The following is a 26,771-nucleotide window of genomic DNA, read 5'->3' on the forward strand; positions in this document are numbered from 1 at the left end:
GAGATTGACCAAGGTGGATGGACTCAGTTACAGTGGTGATGGGGGAACTGTTGGAAGACTTGAAGTACCAGGCTGGGGACAGATTGTCCAGGAGAAAATCTATCTGTGTAGTGCTAAGAGTCAATACCAACTTGATGGCACATAGTCAATCAGTATTGTATTAAGTTTTGTTTTTATTCTGTCTACCTCATGTTGTTTATTGTTTCTGTTCTTACGAATTGCTAGACAGGATAGAAATATTAAGAGTTGCATTTGATTATTTAAAAAATTAATATGCAACTACTTGAATGTTAAAGAGGAAACGTAGTTCTGGGTGTGATATACAAGCAGAACATAGCTGGGAAAGGTTAAACACCTATCATAGGCTATTTATGATTGGTAAAAGCAACAAATACATTTGTCAAGAGCTTCACTGAGTACTCTTCTTATATCTGATATGATACAAGTATGCATCACTGACCAAGAAGAGGATTAGTGGTAATAAGTTTGTACACACAGCAGAGCTTCAAATCTCATGAGATGGCTTTTCAGGTGCACCCTGCAAACATAGAATAAAATATTGAATCGTATTGAGGATTGTCTAGTATATTCCTAAGTTCCTTATGTTTTTTTTTTTTAAATAAAACAGGAACTGCAAGCACAAATTAAAAATTAAGGCATGCTAGTAGGGAAATCATTGTAAGAAGTCCCAACCCTGTGTGATGCAGCAGGTAGGGATTGTTAAGTGAACAGTCCCTTTCTGTGTCTCCTCTCAAAAATAAGATCAGCATCCCTGTTATTTTTTAAAAGATCAGTGAAAACTTGATTATTTAAGCAAGCATTTGGGGGTCGATATAGGCAATGTATACACCTAATATGTAGATGGACACTGATCATGGTATTATGTTTTCTTTTTAATGATAATGTAATGTATTATATACCACTTTTGTAACACATTTAGATTCCCTTTCTGGCTGGAGGCATAAAAGTGCTTGTAATAAATATACTAGTAATGTCAAAATTATGGTAATTCCTATGCTATAAGAATTTCTCCTTAAAATGCATGGTTAAAAAATGACCTAATTTCTTGTCAATCATGCTGGCTCCCCTAGGCTACTTCCTGTCAGATTCTTAGGGCTAAGTGACATTTGAAATGGAATGGATTCAATAGCAATAATAACAACAATAGAGTGCTAAAGTGTCCAAATTCCTAACTGATATGACAGCTGCCAGAAGCATGAAGGCTTCAACACTGAAATCTCCTGGTACTTCAAAGTCTCTCAAGTGACAGCTGTTATTCAGGGGACTGGCATGTGGAATATAATACAATCCTGTGTACTCTGTAATATATGCAAGAGCAATGATAGCACTGTATCATATTGTTCATCTCTAAGGTTTTCACTCAAATAGATTCCTACAGGATTATACCTACAATATCATTCTTAATATCTAAGTAATAGAGTTGTCATTCCCATTAGCCAATGTTAAGTATTAGCAGTAAGTTTTAATATATAAAGATATGAACAGCAGGTGGGAATCTCAAATGATTTAAAGTAAATGGTTGTTTAGCATACAGAAAAATGAAAGAGGAAGACAGATTCTAGGATAAAAATTTATTTAAAAATTGCCTATATTTAACCAAAAAAGTACACTATTTTTCTTTTTATACACTAATACAATAACTTATCACTGTGCTTAGTACTAGAACATTCTATATAAACACATACAAAATCCCCATAAACACCCAAACATACTGATAAATAAGTGGAAAATTCACTTTGCTGCTCAATGCCTTTGTCACTACTGTGATTTTCCCTATTACATTTGGAAGACATCTGCTTAGGGATGGAAAGAACTCCAAGCGCCAGTCTGTAATGCAGCTTGATATAATCAGGAAAATTAAAAAAATTATTTTAACATACAGAAATCCAAACTCCTACATTGTGGGCACACGTGGGACACTGGTAGTTGTCATCCACTTTTACTATAACAACCAGCTAGCACAATCTTTTAAGCAGAATGAAGTTTCCACTCTTCTCCAGGTAAACACAGAAGTTAATAAAATCACAAAATTAAGCATCAGTTTGCAAACTAAAAGATGCCAAATCTATAAAGAAGCTGGGATAAAGTGATAATGAATAAGGAAAATACTAGGTGTTTCTAGGTAGTTACAGTACAGTAATTTAAATCTAAATTATAGCAGCAATAAAAACAATGAGAGCAGATATAAAAGTTTATTTTTATTGCACCAAAATATGTACCATGTAGTTTGAAAATGGCAAAATCAAAGAAATTGCACACTTGTGCAAAGTATCACAATGGCTTCTACTAAGCAATACTGTAGCATAAAAAGGGTTTATATTTGTACTGCATCATGTCATCATAGCATCACTGCATTTGATTTAATACTGATGCCAATAGTAATTTTAACCATATTTTTGCATCAGAAATTGATCCTTCTGTGAAGCAGTTTGGCATATTTGCCTATATTTTTCTGCAGTAAATAATGACAAAAACGTACAAGCTGGGACAAGATCAAAAAGCTGAATTCAAATTGCTTCTGTAGTTTGTTCAAACTGTTCAATCTATTTGTTTAGTGACTCATCCTAAAAAAAACTTCATTTTAAACTGTACTTTTAAAAAAAAGAAAATGCTTTTCAAGGTGTCTATTAGCATCCAAAACCCATGTCAGTATTTTAGGTAACAACTAGTGCTATTTAAAATATATATAAATATAGCTGATCAATAGTTAATGCAAATGAAGTGCAGCATAGAAAGAAGAGGCCATGCCTGACCTAGTACATTCTTCGTTGCCTCAAAACTACTATGACTACAAGGATTTGTTTGTCAAGTATATTATATATCTTCTATTTTTTCAAAATGTGGCTTAATCACTAGCTTGTGAAGATTGCAAGCTACTCTTAGTCAACTTAGTTAACTATTCAGACTGATCAAGTATTATAAAGCTATCACAATTATCAGCAGGAAACGCTGAGCAAGCATGCATATCTCAGCTGATCTAAACCTTAAAATGAGTTGTTGCAATTTTTTTTTACATGCTTCCTCTTGCTTTTTCTTCTGGATAGAAAACATAGTTTGTTTGAGGCTATCCAGAGAAATTCACAAGTAGTTGGCTGGATGGGTAACTATAACACAAATTAACGTTTTAGCTACCACTCTGCACTTCACTCACGGATATTGTCTTTCCTTAATTGCAGACCAGTGGAATTCCAGAATACATGGAATCTACAGCAGGGAAACAAACTAATTAATATTTACTTAATTTATTCTCTGTACTATCCAACAGTTTTAGGGCAGTATAACGTATTTTGAATTTTAACACAAAATTAAATGCATACACAAACCCACCGCCATCAGAATAAGAACGTAACTGTAAACAGTGACTCTAAGAGTGAATTGTAATTTTCACTTACATTTTTGCCAAATGTAAATTCGGCAATCTTAGAATCATGTAACAGCCATTCACAAATTTGTATCACTAAGAATATATGAACCACAGTTAAATCAATAACCTGCATTGATATAGCTTTACACTGTACTGGAATGGAAAGTTTATAAATTATTTATTAATTACTGATATAATGTAAACAAGTTCAGAGCATCAAACTGTAGTGTTTTAAACCAAATTGAAATTAACATGCTGCAAGTAATTTATTAACGATTTGTTACCACTTATTGCAATAAAATGCAGAAGCTAGAAGATCAATTCCTTCTTTACATCTCAACCACAGAACAATAAGTTAGCCGTTTAGACTTTTATTTTTGGTGCTATGCACTCAATTTCATTTGGTCACTTTTTTCCAGTGAATGAAAAATGTATTAGCGTATTTAGATGAAAGTGGCAGAATGCATTCCCACATCACTACTGAAGATTTAAAAAGCCTGATGCAGAAATGATTGGGAACAATGTATTTTATGAGACATCGAAAAGCACAGGAAGTCTTATGTCTGACTGCCTCCTAGCCTCTCACTGCCAGAGGAGGAGACTGGCACAACTGCAATGTGCTTAAATTGGAGTTAGTAAGAAGCCAGGATCAGAATAAACAAAACTGAACATTGTGGAGAACTGTGGTTTATTTGAAATAAAAAGAAAAAAATGTTCTAACCTCATAAAAGAATTCATGGCTCACCACACCTCAATTTACATAGCGGGAAACAATGGTTTCTTTTTATCTGGGCTTCAGTTTTGCTTTGTTCTGTCTGTGTAATATGAAGAGCTCTCCTATTAGTATTAATCTACTTGATTACTTTGGAGCAACAGAACCTATAAACTGAAAACAGTTTTGTTGGAAAATTAATGCTAAAATGACACTAAGACAGGAAACAGGGTCTTTCACAAAGTAAAAAAAATCCAACAAAATAATCCAGGAAAAAGCTTTTAAACTTTCGAAGAAATGAATGAAAGAACATTTAATCCACTAGTGTTTAATGTTACTTATGTAAGCTGCATTCAGTTTATACCTAGTGGAAATAAACATGCTTTTTAAAAGCACATAACCATATACTACTGTGTTTAATTCTGCACTTGTTTTAATTCCACATTTATATCTGAACATTTTCCACTCATTTCGAAATGTAAATCTAACCAATCTTTAAATGCAATACGGTACTATTCTATACTCACAGACAAGATAGTCTGGTAGAACTCAATGGGATTTATTTCTGAGTACGTGTGACTATTTAGCACTCTTAAAAGTCTTTCTTTCATAGAGTACAGTAATAAATGGGACTTATATGTACCCTAAGCTGCAATTCTATGTATATTTATTTGGGAGCAAACTCATTAAACATTGTGATTTACATCTGAGGAAATATTAATGATTGTATGATATGCTTAAATTTGACTGGATTATGCCCCATATTAAAAAATATGTTCCTAATAACTGGTTGTATTAAATACACACAAGTATCTACCTAGCAAGAAGAGTATAATATCTCCAGCCTCATAATATTGAATCTATATGAGATTCATATCCTTGGTATCAGAAGACATGCTCAGCTAAGATGTTATGTAGAGCAACAGAAGAAATTAATAATCTGTGCTATTAAGTAAGACATAATCCCAAGTCTTCCTTTGAGGAACCTTCTAGGATAAAGAGATCGATACTTAACCTATAATGGGGCCCACTGCTATTTTGACTTAATACACAAAATAAGTTGTGTCAAATGCAAAGTAAACTGTATGTATTCAGAACAAGAGCAACAAGTTTTTTTTTAAAAAGCCATTAACCAGCTACATTAGTTAGAAAGTTAGATTGATAAAATGCCATTTTTAGGCATTTAAGTATTTACAACAGTAGATCACATAATGGTAAAAAGTATCTAATGCACTAGTTAATCTATGCCCTGAGTAAAATAGCATTATGAACTAGAAATCACAGGGAAGAGTCCATTTTCACTACTGACTTTGCTATGTAATGAAAGGATTAATTGACCACATGTCCCCATTTCCTTCATTTGACAACAGCATAGTGCTCAGTTTATGGAAATGGAAAAATGAAGTCCAGGCACTAAAGCTTTTTGACTTATAAAACTATTTGAAACAAGGGTTTCCTAAGAGAAACCTTGGGCTTCCTATAGTTCCTGCTTTTTAAACCTCAAGGTTGAGGTTCTACATAAAAAGGAACTCATCTGAAGAGATGGCCTTATCCTTGTTTTTGGGAGGTAGTCAAGTGTTACCTATAAGAGACCACTTTCCCCACTGTAACACCACACTCTTCAAGAAGGAAACAATTTAGGACACAACATATTAAACACAGCAAGAGAGAAAAATGTCTCATCAACGTGTACTGGCTTTGTTTTCTAATAAAAGCTGCCTTTAAAACATTTCAGAGTACTGGGTCCCCCCACTTTTTATTAAAAAGTGTTTAAAATCCAACAGAAATGCTCTCATTTGAGGGAATGTGTCTAGGTGCTTGTATAAGTCACATCCATCTTTCACTTCAAACACCGAGAACAAATATAAGCTGACAGTCTAATTTTTGGCATTAGAAAGGTTGTAAAATTCAGGCTCACTTGTATGCTCTGCAAAAATGCATTATAGCTTGGAATGGAATTAAATACTTTTGTTCTTGTCATTATCTAAAAATGCTATTTTCAATGGAAACCACAAAGCACCTTTCAAAACCATCCTGTTAGATTTAACTGAACAGCTAACAACCAGTCATTTCCTAATACTGGCAGACAATTTTATTTACTTAGAACAGTTACAAACTACATTATTAAAAAGATAAACTAAGGAGAAACCAATCATATTATGCAAATAATGTTCTGTATAAGACAGAGAGAGAGAATGAACTGCAGGCTTAAAGCAGATGTTACGGTATAAGGCAAATTAACACTATCACAATATATAACTGTATTTCTTCTTATGTATAAACCTGCTACATAGAGCTAACAATACAGCTCATAATAACTTAAGCAGATTGTTTAAGTACTCCTTTAACTCTTCCATTAAAACAAAGCTGTATTTAAACACAAAGTATACACACACTGTCAGTTGTAACAAGCAGAGGAAAACAGATCAACAACTGCTACAAACATACAACTCAAAATCAATGGCTTCTATTGGTGTTGGCTACATTCACACAGTGAAACCATTCAATCCATACTTCTTTATTCATTAAGACAAGCATATTTATCCCTACTGAGAAACACTCATAGTAGGCATTCCCCACTGTTTTAAGAATAGAGAATTAAAAATAAAAGAAAAAAATCTTTAATAGCTTGTTACTATGATGCAAACATCATTAAGGCAGGGCTTAAATTTAAAAAAATGATACAAAAGGCTAGTAGAAGTTCAGGTATTTCATTAGTACCTGGGCTACAACTGCAATTATATCTAAGTAGGTATCTGAGATGAAGAGTTAATTTCTAGATCATTACATAAATAATGATGCATTCCGTACTTGATGGTTGTCTGCTTATGTTGATTTCCTAATTTCATATTCTTTAAAGGGATTTTAATTTTTGAAGTACACCATGATATCCACAAACATCTGCAGTTTATATTTAGCAAAAAGGTACCATAGCATCTTATCAGTTACATAAGGAAAAATAAAAATGTGGCTGTTCAAATGTGATGCAATACAGCAAACAGCAGATGAGCAGTCAATTACAGGTAAGCAAAACAGCCAACTGAGCTGAAAAGGGGCTGGTTTAACTGTGTGTATCCTAACATCTGCCATTGGGGGGGAGTGGGGAGAGGTGGTGACCTTTAAATATGTATATGAGACTTAGATTACTTGTATAGAGTTCCTACTGAACTCAGTCTATTGGTAATCAGTTGAGGCTGTACTCTGCCTTTGCCAGCACTGTGGATGACATGGAGTGAACATGGAACAACTTAACTTTACCTTTCTTCAGTTCATTGTAAGCAGAACTTAGACTATTACTCAGCTAGCATAACTACTTCGTTGGTTTGCTTGCAGAGGAACAAAACTTGGGATGTAAAATGAATAAAATAAAATATTTGTATCCTCCCAGTGGAGGCACTTTGTGCCTCATTCTCAGAACCTCCAATCAGCACATTTTCGAATTAGGATTGCATTGTAACACTTCCTGGAGCCTTAAGAACACCCATGAATTTTACAGCCTGATGCTTACACTGTGCTTGTATTAACAAATTTAACAAATTCTATGAAGAAATACTTGGCATTGGCTAAGGCGATCAGGTGTTTCCTCAGTAGTGTCCTGATTCAGTTAATAGGTCTGAGTATTTTGACTTCTGACATGCTAAATGCTTAATATATTGCTACTTAGTACTGCAGAGCTGTGCTAGGTGCTTTTAATGTATGGTAATAATCACTAGCGCCCAGAGGCATAGTTAAATAAATGTGACTCTTGTATGCATTTTTTTCCCATTCTGAGACTTCAAAGGAACCAGTGAAGTTAGTGTTCACAAAATGGATTCTCAATTAATACAACTTCACAAGTTTTCATCTATATTCTAAGTAAAGATCTTTTATAGCTTTTATAAATGCCTATCATTAATTTTAATATATTTGTTTCAATTTATGTTTCTAGGCAACCTCACATTTCAGAAGAGAGTTTTGCTATGAACCATGCTTTTATCTAACTTCCAGTTTGCTTGCAACAGGTCCCTAATACTATGCAATCACAGCTGTAAAAGGCAGGTTTTTGTTTGTTCTTCCATTTCTAATGGAACTGTTAATCCATTATTTCTCTGAATCATAAAATTATACTTTTCTACAGTCATTCCGGTTATGTTCCTGCAAACCCTGCATTTTGCAAGCTATAAGCAAAGGTTAAAATACAGAAGTTCTCTGCAATTTAATTCCAGATCTGGAATATGGTTTTATTGCATATAAAATCCCAAATGCTTTCCCTGGGAGGTACAAATGCAAATTTAAAGGTAGAATTTGACCTTACATCTATAACGGAAGGGCAACCAAATTAAATAACTAAATTTACCTCTATGTAACTGCAGTAAATCTAACTTGAATTTCAGTTTAAAAATTAAAAAAATAAAGCAAAAATGGATTTCAAGTCATATTTCACTAGGGTTTTTTTTTGTAAGCCTTCATAAAATCAGTCCAGCTCAAGTACAGAAGGAGTTACCTCCCCATCATGAACCTTTTTTTTCTTGCTTTCCAATTCTTTTCTCTCCTGTTTGCATTCACATGGAAAACCTGAAGAAAACTGAAACGAATCAAGCAAATCTTTTTTGTTCTGCATTGCACTTCCTCAAGTGATGTAAATGTGTCTTGCAAAGGAACATTACATGGTCCTATCGCAATAAATGGAAGATGAATCGGTCCCAGTGCATGGTAGATTGTGCATTAAGTGAAGCATCTTTACAAAGATAACATATACAGTCAGCATTGTCTATCACACCCTATACCTATCATATGTATCATCACATACAATAAAAGTCCAGGTGTGAAAATCTTCATGTGTTTTGGGAATGGAGCATCTGCATGTGCCAAGAAAATAACAGGCAGGAATAAGATTAGATACAGTTTTGTCCCTTGGTCATCTTCTTGTATTTCCATATCTTCCAACCTCCAAAAGCCTCCACATTCATGAAAACCCCTAAACACCACTGTTCTTATTTTGAGAGATTAGTTTTAGTTTAGTAGACTTTTTTATACAACTATCCAATTTCACATAGCCATATCCCACTTTCACTATAATAAAAAATAAAAAGTCATAGGACTGTAAGATTATTGGAGCAATTCAAATGTGAAATGAAAAGAGGTCAGAAGAGCAGTGATGCAATGCAATTGTAAAATGAAGGTTTGTACCCAAACCATTCTGACACTGTCACACTGAATGATTCTCCATTGTTTTCACTGACCAATGACTTTGATTAGGTGCATTTATTATGGACGAGGTATTTAGAAATGAAATCATTTTTCACCAGTAGATCTACCTTTCTGTTTTCCTATTACTCCAGTTATATTAGGTACTTTAACATTTGCATGTCATTTATATTAACATTAAACAGTTCTTTTTTATATGGGGTTATCCTACAAAGATGCATAAAAATTAACACAAGGCTGCTTTTAAAAATATAAATGAAACTAAACCCAACATCAGTAAATGAAGTTTAGCACTGACAACAAAGGGGTGAAAAGTGCCAGGGGCCATAAGTATACCTGTCAGAAAAGAGGATATTGCACTAAACAAAGACCCTAAAGAGTTTTAAAAGATCTTCACTGTCCTAGAAAAGAAACTAGCCATTTTCTGTATGAACCTGCAAACCTTGCCTGGTCCACCTCCTTACATGTTGACAAAACGTAACTGATGAACTTGTATTCTTCTTCCACGTTGATATAGTCCTGCATAGGAGCACGTTTCAGGCGTTTGGTTTCTTGGCTGTAGCCTTGTTTGTTGCATTCAGTTAAGCTGTCAACATCCATGGCTTGTGTAGTATGACCAGCTGTATCATTAGGATGTGAATTATTAACTGTTCCATCGCTACTGTTTGAAGTGGATGACCAAATGCTTGGAAGTGGACATTTCTTATTTAAGTGGTGTTGAAGGTAGAACACATGACGTCTTTAAAGGACAAAAAACATACGGAAATTAAACTTTTATGTCTTTTAACATGATCTGATCCTCTTCTAAATATTGAGTATAAAGGAAAGTTTGAAAGACTAAGCTCCAATTTAACATAACCTATGTTCTGCAAATGAAGTCTGAATACAATAGCTACGCATACTGTGAATTCCAGGAAAAGGCAATAAAACAATACTTGTATAATTCTGTCCATCTGTCAGCAGAATTTACCTTGCTGATGGATTAGATTCTCATTACCACTGTATCCATCATGCACCCCCACCAAACCTGTTCTAGAGGCCTGGGAATTTAGAGGGGGAACTCAGCTTATCACAAGATACCAGATAAGGGATGCTGACTTGAAAAAAAGCCATTAGATTTGAATGGGTTAATTGTCCCTTCCAACCCCATATTCTGAAATAAATTTTCTTACCTGTGATACCATAATGTTTCATGCCCTGGGTAAGTATTAATTAAATCAGTGCAGAGCTCTATCTCCTCTTTCAGATATAGCGGGTGATCTGGCTCTTGCTTTTCCACACAGAAAGCTTCTGCACCATCATCTGCTTCATCTTTTGGAAAACTGGATGTTTGCTGATTGGTTGGGTGATCACGTATCTTTATAATACAATCAGTCCCAGTTTTTACAATCAAAGATTTTAATAAAAACTGACGGTAGTGGAATCCACTATGGTCTGAAACATGCATGGAAACCCAGTGTTTAGTGGAAGAAAGTTCATCAAGAAGAATCTGAGAATTAAAAACACAATAAAATGAACCATTCAACATAAACACAATAGTCAGCTTCCACCTTCAAATTATCCTTTATGACAATGTCTCCCAAACCATGGATCTCTGGAGAGCTGTGGAGTTATTGCAAGGAGTCTATGATACATACCAAACATGGAAAACAAAACACATCAAAACATCTACTTACACAGATGCTAACCAAAACATACTTCACTGCCTGGGAAAGGAGAACAATGAGAAATCTAGCCATCCAACTACGAGGATGGCTAGAAGGAACAGCACCAATTGATTCTGGGTTGGTTCCTACTTCTTTCTTCCTGTCTCCTTGACCCAGAACTATCTAGCTACCCCATCAGGGCTCCCACTGCATCTCACCTGTTACAGCTGCACTTACATTTTCCTTCTTCCACAAAATTTTACACCCCTCCCACTCAAGCCCTGAGGCTGCACCAGCAGCTTACCTTGACCTTTTCTGGCACTAGTGGGTCTAAGTGATGAAGTTCACACTCAAGAAGTGGGAGGAGGCACTTGTACTTGTAACTTCAGCCAGCCACCAGTATCTCTATTACCATGCATATATACACTAGTGTTTAACTAAATGTTAGCCATGGAGGCCCTTCTAGGCTCCACAAGAGCCCTGACATCCCCTATTGTACTCCACCACCTCCTGGCAGCAAAACAGGAGAGGTGTGATGGCTCCTTATGGATGTACAAAGGGCTCCTTTGTCCAAACAAAGGTACAGGGGTGGGGTGAAAGGCTTGGTCTTTAAAAAACTTTCTAGTTAGTTTTTAGCTTATTTTACTTATTATTTTTTGAACAAGCATGGGGGTGGAGGAATTGAGTGGAAAGGAAAATATCACCACTTCAGACCACTTTAGTGGGTTGTCAAAGGGCTTCCTCCCTTGAACAGAAAAATAAGGATAACCTTTCTGTTGAACAAACATGCACACATATATGTAATTTTTGTGTGTGTGTATGTGTGCCTTTGAGTCAGTGTTGACTCCTGGTGACTGCCTGGACTAGTCCCTGCAGTTTTCTTGGCAAGGTTTTTTGGAAGTGGTTTGCCATTGCCTCCCTCCTAGGGCTGAGTGTGTGTGACTGGCCCAAGGTCACCCAGCTGGCTTTGTGCTTCAGGCAGGACTAGAATTCAGTCTCCTGGTTTCTCCTGATGCCTTAACCACTAGTCCAAACTGGCTCTCTCTATATGTACTACTATCTTTCAATTGTATGCACATGTTTTGTGATTATTAAAACACAATTTCATTACTGATGATTACTGAATTTATAGGAGTTTTTTGTCATTACGTTTTATTTCAGTCAACAGTAGTCTTAATTGGACTGCCATCATTAGGGTTCCTGCAAAATATTTTGATGTTAAAAAGGGACCTTTATACCTGAAAGGTTTAGGAACCACTGCTTTATGATGCTGCTGCACTCCACTGGAGAGAAATGATCAGGGGCTACATAGTGGCACTGGGCAGGGCCTCTCGTTTTTGTTCTCTCACATCTTTGTCCTGTATCACCCGCAGAGACTACTGCCCAGACCCTCGGGTTCTGCAAGTGGTCGCAAGGGGTTCCCTGGGAGATCACAATTTATTTATTTATTTATTTATTTAAATTTATTTTCTATCCCACCTTTATTATTTAAAAAAATTATTTCAAATGCAGGCAACTTCACATTAAAGAGGTAAATTTCATTCTTTATTTTTAGTTTAAGAACACTGTTAATGCATATATACCGCCTACATATGACACAAATATAATAGTTTTGTAACTTCTGGCCTATATTTGAGTTTGAATGTGCAGGGGTTCTCCAAGGCCTGAAAAATATTTCAAGGGTTCCTTCAGGGTCAAAAGGTTGAGAAAGGTTGGTCTAGACACTAGATATTGCACTCCATGAATGGTTTTTCAAGTTTGTTCCAGTCACTATCCCCTGTTCCCTCTCATTTTCCTCATAGCAACACTTGGTACGGAGAAGAGCATGAGAGAGACCAGGCAAACAAATCAATGGATACTATTTGCTTGCAACACAGAGGAAACAGGTAAATATGGGCCAAATCCCCTTCCCTATTTTATTGTAACCTTTATTGCTACTGAGCCAAGTTCTCCATGGCATTTCCATATCAAATACATAAATCATGCAAAAATAAAATGATCTAAAATCTGGTTTTCTAAGGCTAATATTTCCAGACATAAGCTTAGGAATCTACATCACTGAAAATGGATAAAAATAATGCTTAAAGCATACCACTGTGTTATTTGAATGCCAGGGAAAAAAGATTTGAATTTTTATAGTTCAGTCATACATACCTGCTTGCTTTACAGCCATGCTACAAACAATAACCTTTAAATTTTAAAAAAAATCACTAAATGTATTTTAAAATTTGGTATTTAATTGCAAGTACTGATTGTTACGCTTGTGTATAGATAGCCTCAGTTTATCAGCAACCAATCGTGGTGGTGTGAACTACACGAACCGAGTTCTTGCAATAGTGAAATGGGAGAGAAGGAAATAACTCTAAAAGATTGTGTAGCACCTCCAGCCCCAGAAACCAGGAGAGGAAAACAGGGAAAAAACAGTAAGCAACATACTGGCATATAAAAAGAATAACTATTTCCTCAAACAACTCACTGAAAAAAGGAAAAGTTTCTTTTGAGTCAAACTTGACTCCTGATAGCTTAATGACCTGTTCATTTATAACTTATAGAAAGTGGCTTCCCATTGCTTGGGCACAAGGGTTTAAATATGTAGCCAGATAGCACTGCAGGTAAAAAGAACTTGATGCCATTTCAAATTCAACAATTGACACATGATATTGTTTTACACTAGGGTTTTCTAGAAGTATGTGCAGTGAACCTCCTGTTCAGAAATTATATACAGTATGAATGTCCTGAGATATCGCAAAGTTATTATAATTTAAGCTACAACATTGTGACCTTGGTTAAAACCCAAGACGGTTGTATTAGGAGACTGTCTCACTCTTAGGTTTTGTGACATATTTTTCAGGTTATATTAAAATGTGCTTATGACACTACAAGATTCTCAGATAATAAAATGGAGACATTAGCAGGTGAAAGTGTATCCTAAATAATTTCCATATGAAGAACTGAATAGAGCTTTTGTATACTCAGCACCCTTCCCTTTGGAGTGCTCAAGGAGGATTGTGAATGATGGTGGAGATGAAAATGCAAAATCAAGCAGTTTTGTGGAGGTTCAGTGGGTCTGCATAAATAAAGCATGCAGAGTACGGCTTCTGGAATTCTTTTCAACCTCTTTATAGCAATTCTACTTTGGGGCATGTGACCAGAAGAGAGGAGCGTTTACAATGAAACAGTTAGCAACATTCTGATCTTTAGCCCAATTAATAGAGGTGCATTGGGGATTTTTTTTTCCATAGCATTTTTCTCCATAGCACCTGGCCAGAAGTAGCCCATTTCTAACTTGATCTTTCTCTTGTTGGCTTTTCCTTCCCTACCAAATTTCTTCCCATTCTGCCCTAACGTTGGAAAGTTGTCTTGTGGGTAGACAGAGCTCTTTACAAAATATCTTTCCAAAATTCTAACCCATCAAAACAGCTCCACAATATAAAATTAAAGATTCGAGAATGTCATCTATCAGGACCCCGTAGCAATGTCTGCTCTCTGGAATGAGGTTCCCCCTGAGATCCGGCTAGTTCCCACTCTGCTGCATGAAGATCTGGCTCTTCAAACGGGCCTTTGGTGAGGGACAGTGAGAACCCTCATTTCCTTACACCTGCTATCTGTTATCTTTATCTTTTACGTGTTATTGATTTTATTGTAATTTCTTTGATTGTTGTGAGCCACTCAGAGTTGTTGAGAGTCAGGCAGCATACAAATAATAACAACAACAACAACAACATAATACTGTCCTTTTAGATTTTGAGCTGGATGTGAGTTTCCAACTTGTTCACAGAATTCAATTTAGAGGATACTTCTTATCTCCCCTCTCAAAGGGGTGGAACCAGCTATAAATAGGCATCTTTTTGTCGATAACATTTTGAAAATTTGTGAGCAAGATTCCAGTTGTTTAATGTCATGAGAATCCATTAAACCAAGATAAGCTTACTGAAAGGCACTCATAAATAACACTATGGTGTTTCTAAATTGCACGTCTTTGAAACTACAGTCAGGACCAGAAATACTGGATAAAGGATAACTGTTTTGGCATTTGGCCTCGGTACACCACCACATTGAAGTTGAAAGGAAACACACCCAGATGGGAGTAAAGTCAGGACTTTCATCTGTAATGCACAGGGTTTGACAAAAGTGGGGCACTAACCATTCAGGAAGTACAGCCAGTGGCATACACACACCCCTATCATTGGTGGCTCATAAGTAATGGAACGGAATGGCTGACAAGCAGCTGCATGGCCAGGTGTGGCCTGTTTCCTGGGTACCCCATGACCAATCAAGCAGATAAAAGGCCTGGAGGTGGTTCTGAGTATATTTGCATTTGGTAGCTGTTCACTGAAACTCTCAACATGAAGTCCAAAGAGGTGTCCATGCGAGTGGAGGCCATCATTAGGCTGAGAAAACAAACCCATCAGAGAAATAGCAAAAACATTGGGAGTGGCCAATGCAACAGTTTGGAACATCCTGAAAAAGAAGGAATTAACTGGCAAGCTCAGCAACAGCAAAAGGCCTGGAAGACCATGGAAGACAACTAAAGTGGATGACCGTAGAATTCTGCTCATGGTAAAGAGGAACCCTTTCACAACATCTAGCCAGATCAAGAATGCTTTTGAGGAGGTAGGCATGTCACTGTCAACATCTACAGTCAAGAGACGGCTTTATGAATGTAAGTACAGAGACTTCACAACAAGGTGCAAACCACTGGCAACGCTCAAGAACAGAAAGGCCGGATTAGACTTTGCCAGCAAACACCTAAAAAAGCCTGCCCAGTTCTGGAATAAGATTCTTTGGACTGATGAAACCAAGATTAATTTGCACGAGAATGATGGGAAGAGAAAAGTATGGAGAAGGAAAGGAACAGCTCATGATCCAAAGCATACCACATCATCTGTCAAACATGGCAGAGACAGTGTTCTGGCATGAGCATGTATGGAACCAGGTCACTGGTGTTTATTGATGACCTGACTGCTGATAAAAGCAGCAGGATGAATTCTGAAGTGTATAGGGCTATACTTTCTGCTCAGATTCAGCCAAATGCTGCCAAACTGATAGGACGCCACTTCATATTGCAGATGGATAATGACCCAAAACATACAGCAAAAGCTACCCAAGAGTTTCTCAAGGCAAAGAAGTGGGATGTTCTTCAATGGCCAAGTCAGTCACCTGATCTCAACCCAACAGAGCATGCTTTTCACTTACTAAGACAAGACTGAAGATAGACTCACCAACAAGCAGCAGCTGAAGGCAGCTGCAGTAAAGGCCTGGCAAAGCATCTCAAGGGAGGAAACTCAGCATTTGGTCATGTCCATGGGTTCCAGACTCCAGGTAGTCATTGACTGCAAAGGATTTTCATCCAGGTATTAAAGGCGATCCTTATGTTTGTAATGATGTTGGTTTGTTCCATTACTTATGAGCCACCAACGATGGGGATGTGCGTATGACACTTGCTGTACTTCCTGAATGGTTAGTGCTCCACTTTTGTCAAACCCTTGGAATTACAGCTGAAAATCCTGACTTTGCTCCCATCTGGGTGTGTTTCCTTTCAATTTCAATGTGGTGGTATACAGAGGCCAAAGGCCAAATGCCAAAACAGTTATCCTTGTTCTAATATTTCTGGTCCTGACTGTATACTGTTACATAATTTGTATTTTTTACAATGCACATAGTTTTTAAATACCCTTTCCCCCACACCTTTTTGTGCCTTTGAGTCAGTGTTGACTCCTGGCAAATGCCTGGACTAGTCCCTGCAGTTTTCTTGGCAAGATTTTCAAAAGTGGTTTGAGAAAGAATGGCTACCCAAGGTCACCCAGCTGGCTAAGTGCCTAAGGTGGGACTAGAAGGCACAGACTTCTGGTTTCTAACCTGATGCCTTAGCTACTTCACCGAACTGGCTCTCATATTTAAATTTAATATCACAGACAGTAGAAATAAAAAGAAATGGCATTTAAATATCTGTTGAACAAAAAAAGGTAACGGTAATGATGCCCTCATGTTGAACTTGACTCCTAGTTATTTCACTGACATATCTATGTAATTTTGTGGACAAAATTACAGACGTAGTTTCTTCCAAGATGTTTTTCAACTTCCCAGTTTAGCCTAAAGTGCTGGAGTTCTCTAAGGGTCTGCCATCCTAGGACTAACCAGGCCCAGCCTTGCTTAAATACCAAGCTCAAACAAGAACGGTAAGGCCCTGCTGCCTCATGTCTATTCATCTTCGTCACCCTGCTTTTCTACTTATTTCTGTTAAGGGAGTTTAGTACTCCAGGTGACTTCAGCTTTAGTCTATTTTGTATGAATAAGCTCAATACAATTTTTAAAATTGTTTTCTTACCTCCCAAACACTTGCTAGTCACAATGAATAGAATTCAGTTCCAAATATTTTCAAGAAACGTTCCAACAAACAAATGCAGACTTTCGATTGCACCATACCTTTGTATTGAGCTTTGCCAAGTTCTGTAACACCCAGATACGATGGGACCAGGCATTATAATTACTTGGATATCGTCCAGCAGCATCACAGCAAACATCCATTTCTTCTTTCACTAGCCGCTGTATTTTTTCTGTGGGTAATGCTTCTAAGTTCCCTTTAGTCACAAGAATGGGCAAGGAGTTTTCCTGGATTAAATGTTGCAGTACCCATCGTCTGGTTATGTAATATAGAGAATTAAAAGTACAAAAGCCAATTTAAGAAAATGAAAACATTTTTTTATTCATTGTGTCATTAAATTAGTTCTCAATGCAGCATATAAGGATATTTGAAGAAAAGTTCAATTATACTCTAAAATACTACTTAAGATAGTGAAATATTTCTGCTAATTGTTTCAATCAATAGCTCCTGTTTTATGACAACAAACCTTTCAAAGAACCATTGTTCTTTATTAAAGGAATACAATCCTTTAAAAAACTAAACTGGAACACTGGCCATGCACATACTCAGTCTCTATCTTAGGATGTCATGATTTGAACAAGCCATGTACAGAAGTATAACTCCTTTGTTTCAAATTTACTTCATACAAGTAGCAAAGCAAATATTTATTTAAAAGTAAATACCAAATGCTGGCTTGTTCCTGGTTCAGCTATGATGATTAATTATGACTTCCTGATTTATTTCACTGCTCATATAAAAAGATTAACAAAGGAGCTGTTTACAAGTTAACAGTTCTTGTATATAATGGAAATAAACCAGAATCTAAATCTCTAGCCTAAGGTATATTTTCCATCCATTTTTTTTCACTCTATTAAACAAATTGATGTGAATTTATTATGTTCTTTCTTTAGTTAAATAAAAAAATAATCAAACTTGTTAGTCTTTTTTTGTACCATTTCAATATCCAGGGTATATTTTTTGAGATTGGCGATGAGAATTATATACTGTAATCTAAGTGTGGCCATTCCCTAGATTAACATAACAGCACTATGAAATTTTATGATCTTGTCTAACTACTTCCTTAATAATTTCCTGTCTTTAATTTGCTTCTTTGTTCCTATTTCAAAACCCAGAATTTGTTTTTGATAAGAGCTATGATTATAAGATTAGTTTACTGGGTATCTGCAGACAACTCAGAGATACATACATACTGGAAGTATGTGTATGCATGCACATGCACATACACCCCCACCCCCCAATACTCTACAGCAGAGCAAAGACCTGCCTGATACTTCCCTCAGATGACATCTCCCTCCAATCTCATAGAGATAACACAAATGTGTATTTCAGTAGAAGAAGTAAAACCACAAACCTATGAATCCATGTTTCTGGACTTTTTGGAAACTTGGTTAGTGCCAATTTTCCAAGATGTAAGTCTTTAATTGGATTTAAAGTGCCAGACAATATCAATTCTTTCCTGAAACAAAAATCAAGACATAGCTACTAAAGATAATCTGCAGAGTACTTGCTTCCTAATAAAATTAATATATGGTACCCACTGCATACATATTTAAACATTAATAAAAAGCATCCGATTTATAATATTAGAGCTGCAAAACTGAAAGTCCTGGCCTGGTCTCAAGAGCCTTTATCAGATGAGGAAGATGGTCAGGAGGACGCATCTCCAGAAGCAGACCCTGTGCTGCCAAGCCAGCAGCCAGGATCACTGTTCTGACCCTGGACTCAACAGATGCTGACCCGTGACAGGAGGCTCCTCTACCCAGCCCTCAAAAATGTGGGCATCCAAACAGAGAGTATCCAAAGAGGAAGAGGCGTAGATGTGCTCTGTTATGCCAAGAGACAGCTGAAGCAAGCAGGGCTACTCATGAATAACCTGCTAAAGAAAGAGAGGCTTGATCAGGGCCAGTTGTCCTTGGGCTGATGGTATTCAGGGTGCAACCTGGGCTTAATGAAGTTGTCAAACAATGCCCATCTGTTTTTGTGATTTCCCATTCACAGAAATCTTAGCTGAAAAACCTTATTGGATTGACTAGGCTCATTTCAGACTGTTCGCTATCTGTTCCTTTTGACACTGTACTCCATTGAGTCTGCTTGATATATGTATGGAACTTCAATAGAATGCATGACTTCATGCATTTGAGATGCCATTTATGCGGCCTTGATATTAAGCATTTTTGCTTTGAACTGGGCCAGATGTAGCCAAAGCACAGAATTCAATCATATAACAAGACTATTGCATTGTCTACACAACAAGAATTGCTACTAATATTGATACATACATTTTCATGCCGATTAGGCTTTCCTGCCCATACAACCAAAACACCTTTTCATGTGCTTTGTTAAAAGTTTTTTTTTTAATCCTTTCAATTGTGTCTGATTCTTGGAGACTGCCTGGACAAGTCCCTGCAGTTTTCTTGGTGAGGTTTTTTGGAAGTGGTTTGCCATTGCCTTCTTCCTAGGGCTGAGAGAGAGTGACTGGCCTAGGGTCACCCAGCAGGCTTTGTGCCTAAGGTGGGGCTAGAACTCACAGTCTCCTGGTTTCTAGCCCGATGCCTTTAACCACTACACCAAACTGGCTCTCCAACTTGTTAAAAGTTATGTATTTCTAAATAATAAGTATTTCTAAATATTGATTATATATATATATATATATATGGCAGATTTCAAAATGAAAATTGCAATTAATATGCAAGAAGTGCTTCACAACAATATAATAAAAATAAACAGCCAATTAACAACTGCTAGCAATGAAATGGATATCTGTGCTGGACAAGGGTCTCCCTCTATGGGAAAGGTACATCAAAATCTTTTTCAGTCTCTTACACCCAGAGCCAAAATGTGTACTTGATATAATATTTTATTCAGGGCTACAATGAAGATGTTTGACTACCACTAACTGTTGAGAACGCAAGTACGTAAGTGGGAACACACAAGAAGAAAGCCATCTCTTTCTTGTCCTTCTGTGGTTGATTTGGTTCCTGTTTCAGATGAATACTATTGTTCACTGACCAGGCTTTTTCCACCAGTAATGGAATTCATTTTTTTAGGATAGAGAAGTCCGACATGCCTCACTGAATGCCCCACAATGAATTCAGGGTCTATTTCTGACTGTTTCAGAACCTCTTTATTGGGCAAAGTAAGTGTCTACCTATTTAACTGCCCTTGAACTCACTGCCCCTTACCTTTAACCTTCCCTCCCTCACTCTTCCATTCCCTTTGACCCCTTTCATTTTCATCTTTGGCTTCCTGAATTTTCCTTTTTCATAATACTTTCTCCAGCCAACTGTTTCTTTCTATTCCCCTTTCTGCTTTCCTTCACCCATTTTTCAATCATTGAGACCATTTAAATAATCCACCTGGATCTCCTATCAATTCTCCCCCCCTCCCATCCAACCCCCCACCCGTCAAATCAGGCGCAGTTCCAATTCTTCCCAGATCTAGACCAACTGAAGTCCAAGGACCAGTTGATGTGCAGTCCCTTGCAATATGATTCACAGGTACTTGTGGTGAGGCTAACCAACCATACATCCAGGCAGTGACCCACAGAAGTCCACTAAAATAGCATAGGTTATGCTGTGCAGATAATGATCTTTTTGTTCTTGTTTTGGTTTTTTAAGAAAACAAGTGTTTGGCAAGGAAACTTGTTCCCAAAAGAAATACAAAAGACTACTGGAGATGTATAATGATAAATGTAATCCTGATCTCCTTTTCTTGTAGCAAAGTAAAATTGACAAGTTCTCCCCAGTTTTTGTAAACAAATTGCATCAAAGCTAGTCTTTTAGTACATAGGTCTTAACTTTGAGAAAAAGCACCAGGGGCTTCCAAATTTTCAAATATCTTGCAATTATTATTTGTCCATTATGCAGTATATAGGGGTTAAAGATGAATATATCTTCCATTTATAATCCTCTTTGGTTATTCAATTCTTTCCACAAAAAAGTGTTAAGGACTGTGAGCCTTCTATTGGGAATCATATATTGAGCAAAGTTATTTTTTGATCTGGTGAAGACATTTAGAATTTTGAAATTATATTGTGGTTGTTTTGTGGTAGAGTGTAGGAAACTTGCTGACAAAATAACTATTATGATTAGAGTGTTTGGTCATAATACATTCATTTCTCAGAAGTAAACCTGCAGTAGGACAGAGGTGGGGTCCAAGCTCCATTCTTCCAAAACAGTTTTCTGCTCCAAAACTCATTAATAAATTATTTTCGTTGTTGTTTCAGTTGGTAAACTGATGAGGCTCAGAGACAAATAAATAATAAACACTCATCACACCAACAATTCCTCTAAAATCCAGACGATATATATCCCATCCCTGCAACCACAAATACAAACCTACGTAAAGTACCTTGTACCAGGAACAGGGAATTTTCAGCCCATGGCCATGCCACCTCCTCAGCACTGCTAGCTGCACCCCAGGACTTTATCTCTATGTCATCCTTCCTCTTTGATGGGGAAAGGTAGCAAGTTCACCGACAGCTTCCCTGTAAGAACCCTAATCAGAAGAAGAATGGGATAACTCCTCCCCTCACTCCTCAGTTCTTTCTAATGTGATTTACCTGGAGAGAGATGCATACTGGGTAAAACACTCAGTGAAGGATGGGGCAGGGAATGATGTCTCTTACTTTGTCCTACATGCAACATTTTCACCGTTCGGGACAACGTGGTGCAACGGTTATCTGCATCCTCCTTTGTCAAGAAGCATAAGTGGGCTCAAATGTGGAAACGCTATCATTTGCTGTTGCAATATTGAACTCTGCCATCTGCCACAAGGATTTAAAGGGATGCCTTACTTTTACTAAGCCACAAAAATCAGACCAAACACCATGTTAAATCCAGGCAGGTAACAGAATCCCCCCAAAGGCAATACACACACAGCACAGACAACAAATCTTTTCCTACTCAGATGGCATTTCATTGTGCAGTATTACAATTAATTTAAAAAAATAAATGAAGTTACAAAACAAGAGCAGGTGGAAATACCGAGAGAGGTGCCTGCAAGTATGGTGGTACCTACTGTATAGCAAGACAACATCAAATCTAGATATAAGCTAATAGAATAAATTAAATTAATAGAAATCTTTTTCATTGAACTCCTAGGGTTCTCTTGTTTTCTTCACTAATCATTGCTCTCCTAATTAGAGCTGCTTCAGACATCATTATTTCTATACTATTCCATGCATAAAAATGAAGAAATTAATGGCCACAGGTCCAGGCAAAACAGGCAAGCTGCAGCCATTTTACTTCTACATGCATTAACTTCTACATTCCTTATGTATACACAGCAAGAAGGTGCATGGACACCTGACAACTGGCAGTGCTGTATTATAACCTCCTAAATGCTTTCCCAACTTAGAGATGAATTTCTGATGTGCCTTTATGCAAATCTTCTGCTAGTTGAAGAGTTCCTCTTAAATAATTTATTCCTTATACAAACAACATTAATCACTATTTGCAAATTATTTAAAAACTGGGACTCAAAGTTACAAAACTAAAATTAAACAAAGATGTAAAAAAATGGCATTTTTACAATATTCCACCAGTCCACTTCTCTAGAAAATGAAACTGAGGTATGATTTATAATATCTAAGTCTTTATTGATTTCCTCCATTTCTTAGTAAAAATGATTACCCCTTAAAACACTATTTTACTCTTGGATTAGTTATAATTTGCATATGAAAATAAAATATAATACAGCAAGAAAAGAATATTAATAACCTTTGAAAGGTGAAAGGAAAATGCAGGATGTGTCTCCACAGTGACAATCAGAATTTAAAGCAGAGATCACAGATCAAAACCTGAAGACTCAATGAGAAAGCATTTATTTAATCCTTTATTGAGTTATTTGATTACAAGTACCTTAGCAAAAGTCAGTGTTGCAGGACTCAGATTCAATCTTTTCATTCATTTATTTACATATTTATTCATAAGTATTTTTACACTGCCCAGCAAAATAGGAGTCCTGATGGTTTTATTGGCAGGGGAGATATCTTGATCACAAATAGTACTGCCATGTAGAAGGATACTAGGGAGGGTGCCAGGTGCACCTCTGGGGGCAATGTGCTCCAATTATCTTCCGCCTTCATGCCCATGTTCATCTTGCACAAAGGCAGGTTACTCAGCATCCTCTCCCAACCTTTTGTCCTGATCAGACTATGAGGCAGATGTAATATCAAAATATACTCTTTATTAAACAACTATTTACAATAATTAAGTCCTTAGAATCAAGAAGTAAATTGGTTTCGATCAAGAACAACTGGGCAGCAACAAGGAAACTGGCAAGGTTGCAGGGGGAGGCTGTAGCAAAACGGCAGAGCAGGATTCTCTGTCGGAGGCTGGAAGGCTGGGAGAAGCTAGGGCACGTGGCACTACTGGAACTGGAATTGAATGATCACAAGCTGGAACACCACTCGAACTAGGCTGGCACAGGAACGCTGGGCGAGGCTGAACGGAGCCCTCTGGACAATTCTTGGTTCTAACGACTGGACTGGACTCAGTGACTCAGACTGGACTGGAGACTCGGAAATGGAGACTCAGAACAAGGCTGAGAACTTGGAGCAAGAATAGACTCGGCTGGAGGCACTGGGCTGGGCTGAATACTCTGGACTAGGAACTCGGAGCAAGGCTGAGAACTTGAAGCAAGACTGGACTCGGCTGGAGGCATGGACTGGGCTGGACACTCTGGACTATAGACTTGAAACAAGGCTGAGGACTCGGAGCAAGGCTGGACTCGGCTGAAGATTCCTGGCGAGGCTGGAAGCTAGGCACAAGACAAGACTGGACTGGAAGTTCTGGACTAGGCAAGGGACTTGAGTCATGGCAGGACTGGACCATGGGTTCCACAGGAGGTTGCAAACCTGATTCACAGTGAGATAGGTATGAAACTCCTGAGCAATGTCATGCAACCAAGGCGCGGCTAGGCTGGGCTGAAGTTCCAAGGCAAGGTTGGAGATCGAAGGCACAACGAAGCTGTACTGGAGACTTTGGAGTAGGCTGGGAGCTAGAAGCGTGGCAAGGCTGAACTGAAGACTCAGGGCAAGGCTGTGGACTTGAAGCACAATGAGACTGGACTGGCGACTCTGGACACGGCTGGAAACTCGAAGCAAGACTGGAAGCGCACCTGGAACGTGTGCAAGGTGAATGCAGAGGACCGAAGCTGGATGCAAGACTGAGGTTGCTGTGTCCGGTGAGGAGAAGATCCTTGGTAGCAGCAGAAGCAGGATTCAAGTCCTCTTCAATGGACAACGCTGGCAGATTCCTCTCCAGTTAACAGACGCTGTTTTCGACGCGGGTAAGGACTTTTCTATGGGAGCTGCAAGCGCGAAGGATCGGTTGTCTCCGGCAGCTTGCTCTTCATGCGTCTGCCTTTTATGCTGATGCTTTGCGTGCCTATTCCCTTCTGCAGCCAATTGGGCTGCCTTCTCCTTCACGTGCTTTTCTGCCCATCGTTGGCGTGCACTGATTGGAGGATTCAAATCCTCCTCTGAAGACTGGCCAATCAGCGTCTGTGACTCTTCCCACATTGCTGACTCACCTCTGGATTTCGCTTTCCCGGTTTCATCCCAGTAAGTTTCTAATTACCCCCGACTCAAAAAAAGTTTTGTTTTCTGAGTTGGAGGCTGGCTGGAATCCCACACCTTTAACATATCTCTATCAAAAGCTCAAGAATATTTTTAAAGTGGACATTTCTGGGATACTTCAAACATGGACTAAAGAACTGGGATTTCCAATAGAGCCCCATCAATGGCTTCATGTCCTTAAAAATGTTAAAATGGTATCTACAGATTTGAGATTAAGGTTGATTCATCAAAAATTATATTTAGGGTGTACTGGACTGACCAAAGTATGTATTTGAAAAGATAGATATCAATCTTTTATGCTGGAGATGTATAAAGTCTGAGGGCTCACTGACCCATAATTTTAAATGTTAAGGATGTTAATGTAATGTTGAATTATATACCAAAGCTTTGGAATTTGTTTCAGGAATTACAGCATGGGGGGTGGGGGTGGCTGAAAGAATTCTATTAAGAAACTGGAAAAGTGATATTATTTCAGATGTCAAGGAACAGTTTATCAAATTTGTCGTCATCATCATCATCATAATGGTTGTTGGAAATGTGTGATCTATCTGTTTTGGAAAAGGCAACATTTTCAACTAATCAAAGGATGCAGCAGATTCTATGATGTCTTACAATAATATCTTCTATTGTTCATATTATAGTAGTGAATTCATTGGTAAACCATTATTTATTTATAAGCATAAAATATGAGATTTATTTTCTTTTCCTTCTTAGTTTGTATTTTTAGTTTGCACTTTTAATTTTTTACATTTTCTTTTTCTTTAACATTATGTCTGTATGTGGTGTATATATGTGTGAGTGTATGTTTGTGTGCATGTGTGTGTGCATAATTAGCCTTGGAAAGCTATTGACAATAAGTGCAGTTACCTGAAAACAGGTATATTACTATAGCAGCTCTCAGCAAACAGCAACTTGGCTGCTGCATTTTGTACTATCTGTAGCTTCCAAAATCATTTTCAAAAGCAGCCCCATGTAGAACATGCTAATGATAATCTAATCTTGTGGTCATAAGGACAAAAATCACTGACCCCAAGACACCCTGGTCCAAAATGGGCAACAACTGGCACACCAGCCTCAGTTGGACCAAGGCTTCCATGTCACAGCTTCAACCTGCTACTGTAGGAGGCAGGAGTCCAAGAGAACCCCTAGGTTATAGACCTGCTCTTGCAGAGGGACAGCAATCCCAATGCCAGCACCATCCCAGAACCAGAAAATTTCTGAACAAACAGTAACTCCAACTAACTAGGATTAAGTCTGAGCTTGTTTCTACTCATCCAGACCTTTAGCCCGAGGACTATTACTTCCAAAGCATTTCCAGTTTGACCTGGGATGTCAATGTACAGTTGAGTATCATCAGCTTTACATAACAGTTTCTAAAAAGGATGAGCATCTACATATTTGTATATGTATGAGAACAATGAGGTAACATTTGGAAGTGGCTCAGGTAAACAGCTCTCAAATTCACTGAAGTGTAAGGAGGAGAAGGTACAGCACAATCAGACTTGCAAGATTCTGTTATTATAACCAATCTCAGTAAAAGTACTTTTAGCCTTCAAGTGAAGTTGATTTCCTGGTCTGGTCTATCCAGCAGGGCTGACAATCTGTTTTGCATATTGCTTTGAGAGTTTTATGTTGAAAAGACACTTTAAAAATGTTTGACAAATAAAATATAATGCTGCACAACTAGCCATATATGCATTCATATTTTAATATATCCAGTTGAACAGGTACACTACTTTATTTAAAAATCATTATATGTGAAACAAGATGCTCTGTAATATATAATATGTATGGTTACTCATAAGTAGCCTTGTGTGAACTTGGAGAAGAAAGGAGTCCATAAAATCATAGCCTAAAACATTTAAGCTATCAGC

General features: G+C 37.5%; 1 protein-coding gene across 1 annotated transcript in view; it reads right to left on the reverse strand.

Annotated features, from left to right (window-relative positions):
• Nucleotides 1-1,577: 1,577 nt before the first annotated feature.
• PTAR1 (protein prenyltransferase alpha subunit repeat containing 1) overlaps nucleotides 1,578-26,771 on the reverse strand; it is a 41,554-nt gene continuing 16,360 nt past the window's right edge. The window contains exons 4-7 of the mRNA XM_063295119.1: nucleotides 18,667-18,771; nucleotides 17,357-17,570; nucleotides 10,457-10,773; nucleotides 1,578-10,023 (exon numbers count right to left, since the gene is read on the reverse strand). Coding sequence (XP_063151189.1) covers nucleotides 9,678-10,023; nucleotides 10,457-10,773; nucleotides 17,357-17,570; nucleotides 18,667-18,771 — 982 coding nt within the window. The 3' untranslated portion in view covers nucleotides 1,578-9,677. The remainder of the gene's footprint in view (nucleotides 10,024-10,456; nucleotides 10,774-17,356; nucleotides 17,571-18,666; nucleotides 18,772-26,771) is intronic.

Source organism: Candoia aspera, chromosome 2, assembly GCF_035149785.1.
Source record: "Candoia aspera isolate rCanAsp1 chromosome 2, rCanAsp1.hap2, whole genome shotgun sequence".
NCBI classification, from domain to species: domain Eukaryota; kingdom Metazoa; phylum Chordata; class Lepidosauria; order Squamata; family Boidae; genus Candoia; species Candoia aspera.